The 7429-nt window shown below is 35.7% G+C and overlaps 1 protein-coding gene across 1 annotated transcript; it reads left to right on the top strand.

Moving 5' to 3' along the window:
- Positions 1 to 331: 331 nt before the first annotated feature.
- Positions 332 to 4087, top strand: LOC113289235 (cytochrome P450 90B1-like). The gene is made up of 8 exons (XM_026538435.1): positions 332 to 780; positions 901 to 1225; positions 1317 to 1469; positions 1557 to 1829; positions 1921 to 2016; positions 2108 to 2186; positions 2272 to 2378; positions 3348 to 4087. The coding sequence occupies exons 1-8, from the start codon at positions 551 to 553 to the stop codon at positions 3636 to 3638; spliced, it is 1554 nt and encodes a 517-aa protein (XP_026394220.1). The 5' UTR covers positions 332 to 550; the 3' UTR covers positions 3639 to 4087.
- The last annotated feature ends 3342 nt before the right edge of the window (positions 4088 to 7429 follow it).

Genomic DNA, 7429 nt, shown 5'->3' with positions numbered 1-7429 from the left:
TTTGCAATACAATGAATTGAGTTTGGCTTTGAGTCACATTTCCTGTTCTGTTGTGCAAACAAAAAAACACAAGCCGCCTGGCTAACTATCGTGCAAATTGGGGCAAGTGGGCAAGGAGTACTGCAGTAGAAAATCTCTACACATTTGCTTTTACTACGTCGATTTGCTTTTGATACTTAAACTACCACTTGGAGTTAATAAATCACCTAATTAAGAACTCAAATTAAAAAGAAATGATGTAAGAATAAATAAACAAGGTGTAAGAATAAACCGGGTACTAAAAACAGAGGAAAAGTGGTGTAGATGCTTAAAAAATGATGTAAAGAAACGAAACCTTTAAAAAGAAAGTTAAAACTACTCATATCTTCATAAAACCTCTCCAATTAGAAGACAATCTCCCAAAGCTTCTATTTAAAGCTCAAGAAAAACAGGATCTTTTCAAGATTTTGAAACAGAGAGTTGGTTCTTTCTTAGATAAATAGGGACAGAGAGAGTGGAGAGAGAGAGAGGGAGAGAAAGAGAAGGAAGATAGCTTTTGTTTCAGTGTACAATGTCTGAAGTAGAGCTACTTCATCTCTTATTCTCCTCAACTACAACAACAATATTATCTCTACTACTAATTATCATTATGTGGTATCATCATCTCTTTAAAAGAAAAGATAAAGTACTTAAACTTCCACCAGGAAACATGGGTTTGCCTTTTATAGGCGAAACAATCCCTTACTTGAGACCTTATTCTGCTACTACTGTTGGTGAATATATGGAAAAACAGATATCAAGGTACAAACATAATCCCCTAATCAAAAGCCTCAAATTCTGAAAAATAATCAAACCCATATGTTAATTAATTTTAGTTAGTTTGATCATGTATGTATGTTCTTCAACTTTTTCTTTGTGCAGGCATGGAAAGATTTACAAGTCGAATTTATTCGGTGAACCGACAATTGTTTCCGCTGATGCTGAATTCAACCGGTTTATATTGCAAAACGAAGGTCGGTTGTTCGAATGCAGTTATCCCAGAAGTATTGGAGGAATTCTTGGGAAATGGTCTATGTTAGTGTTAGTTGGAGACATGCACAGAGATATGAGAATGATTTCTCTTAACTTCATGAGTAATACAAGACTTAAAACCCATCTCTTAAAAGAAGTTGAAATGCATACTTTGCTTGTTCTAGGATCTTGGAAAGATAATTCAGTCTTCTCTGCTCAAGATGAAGCTAAAAAGGTAACCTAATTTAGTATATGAAGCTCTTTCTTTTTTCATATACTTTTTTTGTGAAACAATTAATGATTTTTTTTATTTATTTTTTTTGTAGTTTACATTCAATTTAATGGCAAGGCATATCATGAGTATGGATCCAGGAAAGCCTGAAACAGAGAAGTTGAAGAGTGAATACATTACTTTCATGAAAGGAGTTGTATCAGCACCATTGAACTTCCCAGGCACAGCTTACAGAAGGGCATTAAAGGTAATTAATTAGCAATAAGTCTGAATTTGTCTCGCTAATCATGTTTTTGACTGCACCTAATTCTTTTTTCTCTACGTACATGAGCAGTCACGATCATGCATTTTGAAAGTAATAGAGCAGAAAATGGAGGAAAGAATCGAGAAAATGAACGATAACCGAACGTTAATGGGGGAGAAAGTAGTGATTAAAGAGGAAGAAGATCTTCTTGGATGGGTTTTAAAGCACTCAAATTTATCAACAGAACAGATTCTTGATTTGATATTAAGTTTGCTGTTTGCCGGCCATGAAACTTCTTCGGTTTCTATAGCTTTAGCTATCTATTTCTTACAAGGATGTCCTAAAGCAGTTGAAGAATTAAGGGTACGTAATCTTAATTTAATTTACTTTTGAGGAGTTTAATGTAATTAATTAGTAAATTAAACATTTTCCCTTGATAAATTGTTGAATTTAGGAAGAGCACCTTAGAATTGTGGCAGCTAAAAAGCAACTGGGAGGAGAAGTTGGATTGGTTTGGGAAGATTATAAGCAAATGGAATTTACTCAATGGGTAAGTTCTCTTAATTAACTTTTTTTTAATGATTAATCACCAGGTAATGCCCAAATACAATCCTGACAGTGAGAATGATGGAATTGTATAGGTTATAAGTGAAACTCTTCGACTGGGAAATGTAGTCAGATTTGTACACAGGAAGGCCCTAAAAGATGTCCATTATAAAGGTAAAAAAGAAGATATTATTCCCCTTTTGAAATAAAATAAAGCTTCAAATTTTGATACGAATGTTGGGTGTTCATAAATTTTCAGGATATGACATTCCTTGCGGGTGGAAAGTTCTTCCGGTTTTCGCTGCGGTGCATTTGGACCCTCTAATCTACGATGATCCCCAGCTCTTTAACCCTTGGAGATGGCAGGTTAGACTCCAACCCGTATAATCATGTTGTCATTACGACGACTGTTGTGTGATGTTTGCTGGTTTACTGGGGGACCAAGCTAATAAATGATTCAAAACCTAAGGACCAAACTGAAATAAGTTTTTTTATCAGCGATAACTTATGATTTGGCTCAAGTGAGTCCCACCGTAAGACCCATTTAGTAATTTTTAAATTTTCTGTGGGGTTTATGAAATAATTAAGGCACATGAAGTGGGGGTGGGGCAATGAAGTGCACGTGCAACTGTGCTTTAGAGTGGGGCTATAGGTAAAAAAATAAAGAAAGCAGTAGTAAACCCCAAAGATCCTGCAAAGAACTTTCCAAAAAGAGGATGTAAAAATCAAACCGCGCACGCCTGTCCCACCACCTTAAAAGCTAGAAAAATGAGCCATCCATTCACTTACAGGGTCCATATCAAAAATGTATGAGCTGTTTCTATTCAATCATGATGACGATAAGAGTAGAGTTCAGTAGAGTATCCGAAACAATTTGATTGCTCCGCTCATCTTACTCATGATCCCTGTAGTACTACTCTGATCTTTCCAATATGTCAAGTGTCAACCACATGTCAACACCCTAGTTGTCCAATATTCATACCTTTTCTCTCATGTCCGAATACGGGTGGCAACTTGCCGATCCATTCCAAAAAAGAAAAGAAAGATGATCAACTGCCCGTGCTCTGTCGGCAAAAACCGTCCTCAATGAAGTAGAACTTCGACCATAATGGAAGGTTGTTGGTAACCAGAAATGGAAGTGCTTCAACTTTTCACAAAAGAAGACCGTAGTTTAAAAACATTTCACTTCTCTCAAAGTACATTTTCTGCCAAGTTTGATTTGATGTATCCTATATTACATACTTACTTATCCTCGACATCAAGTTGATCGAATGCATTTTTGGTAAAAAATAAATAAATAAAAACTGAATTGTTTTACCATATGAATTTGTGCAGAATAGAAGTAACAACAAAGGGTCTGCAACGCTTCTAAGTACGTCCACAACAGTAACCAATAACTTCATGCCATTTGGAGGAGGACCAAGATTATGTGCGGGTTCAGAGTTAGCCAAGATGGAGATGGCCGTTTTCATACACCACCTGGTCCTGAATTACAATTGGGAACTAGATAAACCAGATCATCCTTTTGCCTTCCCATTCGTCGAATTCCCTAATGGTCTACCCATTAAGGTCCACAAATATCACCACCACCACAATACCCTCACAATGCACAGACAACAATCATAACAGCAACATTGTTTTCATGATTCTCAGCCTCTCATGTTGGATATTATAGCTATAGAATCCGAAACAACTTGTAAAGGAGAAAAAAAGGTAATACTATAAATTATCTGAGGAAAAATCCACAGCAATTCTTGGGTTCTCATTCTTCTTTTTGGAACTTTCCAACGGCTAGTTAAGATTGGTTGTCAGATCTTTATCTCACATGGACATGGACATGAACATGCATGAAGAAGAAGAAGATGAAGTTAAAATGAAGAATAAATATAGAATAGGATTTAGGACCATATACGATACTAATTAGATACATAGAATATCTCTTTCGAATTCTACTCCCTTGTAATATTTATTTTCTCATTAGCATCCATTCAAGTTGTCTTTAATTGTAATTATTTATTATTTTTGGGTGTAATCAATAATTTTTCCAACTTTAAATAAGAGGATTGTGGAGTGTAGCCTTTGAGTCGTACGGTGGAAGAATTCCATTTTCCCAATTTCATGACAGCTCAACAACTAATATAATCATGGAAGTTCAAATTTAATGGTGGAAGATAAATTAGACCGCCAAATCCGAATCCTAATTTTGTTCCTCAAAATGACGACTAGAAAGCGTTAATCAGAATTAGGAACAAAATCACCCACAAATCGAATATAATTTTGAGGAAAAAAATATAATAGTAAAAGCATAAATTTTATTACTTCCTCCGTTCAAAATAATAGACAGGTTTGTGTGTAAATTTATAATACTCAATCACCAATTAATAATATTTATAGCCCAATTGAATAATAAACATTTGATAGATATAATAAATTGTTCAAAAGTTTTTGATCTGTTAGAGCATCCACAGTGGGCGAGTATAACCAAAAATTTGGGATGAGATCGTAACACAGTGGGACGGAGTAAAGATCAAAGATCAAATTCCAGACCAAATATGGTCGCGACCAAATCCCAAATTCTAATATAGTCGGGCGTAAATTTAAAGTACGCTTGTTGCTGGGCGTAAATTTAAAGTACGCTTGTTAACGGGCGGAGATTTAAATTACGCCCGATGAAAATTCAAATTAAATAAAAAAGAAAAAGAATGAGGCGGACTTTTAAAGTCCGCCTGATGAAAGTTACAAAAAATGGGGTGGACTTTTAAAGTCCGCCTGATGAAATTTTACGAAAAAAAATGGGACAGACTTTTAAAGTCTGCCTGACGAAATTTTAATCATGTACCGTTGCGTCACAACACGGACTAAACCCAAAATTTGGTCTTTTTTTTGATCTTCGATCTTTGGTTTTGATCGCACCATTGCAGTTGCTCTTAGGAGTGCAATACAATTCAGATTCGCGTTTTAGATCGAAGCTATCAACGAGACAATTCTAAAGCTTGTCCTCGAGAAATGTGATCGACAATAACTTGGAAATTATTAGACTTCACGTTGCATAATTTTCTAAGCTTAGACTAGCTCGAATTCCACCATTGCTCTCGTGGTCCAACTTAATATAGGTTGCCGAAATGAAAGTGGTGAATGAGACAATAGAGTGCTTTCCATCTATATGGGCATGGTCCACATTGAAAGATCCAACTAAGAAGAGAAAAACAAAAACTGGCGTCGATTGTGTATATAAGACAAACTTTCAAGTCTCAACAACCGAATCTCAGCTGTGAATTCACTCCTAACTTAAAGACCTCATAAACCTGTTATAGTTCTAAACCCTACTTGTTAGGTTACTTACATTTAATATATACATATCTTCTTGATATCCAAGAGGGTTTCCCATCAACTTCCAGGACATGCCCTGAATCATATCATATCATTCAACGTATCTGATAAGGAACCTCATACTCAAGACATAGATAGGATTAGGAGGAATGAGCAAGAATCTGCACGCTAAGGGTCCATTTGAATGATTTCAATTAATTGTAGAATGGTCTTTGATTAAGAACTGGTCAAAATTTTGAGTTAAAATGTACTTCTCACATACATCCATTCTCTCCTTTCAATCATTTTCAGTTTGCCGTATAAGACTCCTACAGCTACAAGGGTTTAGTCTCTTGTGACATCAATGGCCCAAGATAAACAAATCTAAACGACAACACTAGTCATCCTAGTATCCTACAAATTAGGAATACAGGGCAGACCACTCTAAGGCCCAATAGCAGTATATACTAGAATGATTTTTTTTTAGGGACGATGGCTTTTTTTGAGGGGATCATGGTTTTATTAGTCACCCTCCTTATAGTTATAAGGAATGTCCTAAAGCGTTGAAATGACTAACCTACCCTTAACCTAATTTAATTTAAAACCAATCTCATAACTACCTATATATATATATAACCACCACCTCCTCCCACCACCACCGCCCACCACCGCCGATTACCACCACCACCACCACCCACCGATTACCACCACCACCAATTACCACCGCCTATATATATAGCTTAATTTAAAACATTAACAAAGATATTCTCACAAACCCATTACTTGTCATTCGTTTTTGGTTAAATAAATGAGAATTAATCATCAAAATGAATTGAAAATGGAAGTTGCAGAGAGGTTTAATGAAGGGTTTTTTTCAGAGAAAAGTTTGGTTACGTCGCAAAAACAAGTCTCAGACGAACTTTTAGTTCGGTTACGTCGCAAAACGTTCAGTTTCGTCGCAAAAAGTTCAGTTATCAGGAATTAATTTTTTCTTAACCGAACTCTTGCAAAAAATACTTTTAACCGAACTCCTAGTATTAGAACAACACAAGTCCATAAGTTCGGTTCCTTCGCAAAATAAGGATATCACCGAACTTTAAGTTCGGTTGGTAGAGCAATTTGATATGTAACCGAACACACAAGATGTACCCAAATAAATTGTTAAGTTCAAAGTTCGGTTACCTACCATTTTATACTAGGTAACCGAATATAGCACTGTAACTTTGGTTGTTTTTTTTATCGGTGAGTTCGGTTAGATATGCTTTTGGATAAAAGTTTGCGAACCAACCGAACTTGTAGACCCTAAAGTTCGGTTACATTGCGGGCAAACCGAACATTACAATGTACGATCAAAACCTCCATTAACGAGCGAGTTCGGTAACCTGCGTGTTTGGAAAACGTTACCGAACTACACTTTCAGGTGTGTTCGGTTACATGTTCTTGACATATGGTAATCGAACTGGCCCAAATCTACATAAAAAATTTCATTTTTTTTTGAAAGTTTGGAGCAATTAAACCAACATTATCTAAGTTTGAAGCATACCTGATAACCCAAATGCTATTCCTCTGGTTGTGGTTGTTAAAATCCATCGTTTTCATCTTGAGATTGAGTTTGGGGAAGAATACAATCACCATCTAAGAAATAACTCATATCCGGATCATTGTGAATATTAACAAATACTCTAGGAGAGGAAGGAGATGAAGATTCAGATGTGCTATCATCACTTGAATACTCAAGATTAATGAACTCAATTTTTTTCCATGTTTTTCTTCTTCATCTTCTCTAACTTTACTCTCTCAATAATTCTACTTTTTTAGCTTAATGATTTCACTAATCATTATCCAAAATTAATCAAGAGGATAGTTTAGGTATTAATATAAATATCTAGATAAGGGGTGACCTAAATTTACTTCTAATTGTCTTACTAAAAATAAAATCATGGTCCCCAAAAATCCATGGTCCCAAAAAAATCGTTCATATACAATGAGCAAGCATTGTGGGAAAGAGTTAGGGTTGGGAATGGGTGTCTGATCGGAGGACTGGACAGGGTGAATTCTTTAAAATCCAAAAAACTAACCAAATGGGGACTTGAAAATCCATCGGATAC

Source organism: Papaver somniferum, chromosome 6 (assembly GCF_003573695.1).
Source record: "Papaver somniferum cultivar HN1 chromosome 6, ASM357369v1, whole genome shotgun sequence".
Taxonomy (NCBI): Eukaryota; Viridiplantae; Streptophyta; class Magnoliopsida; order Ranunculales; family Papaveraceae; genus Papaver; species Papaver somniferum.
This window is presented reverse-complemented; position numbering and strand designations above follow the sequence as displayed.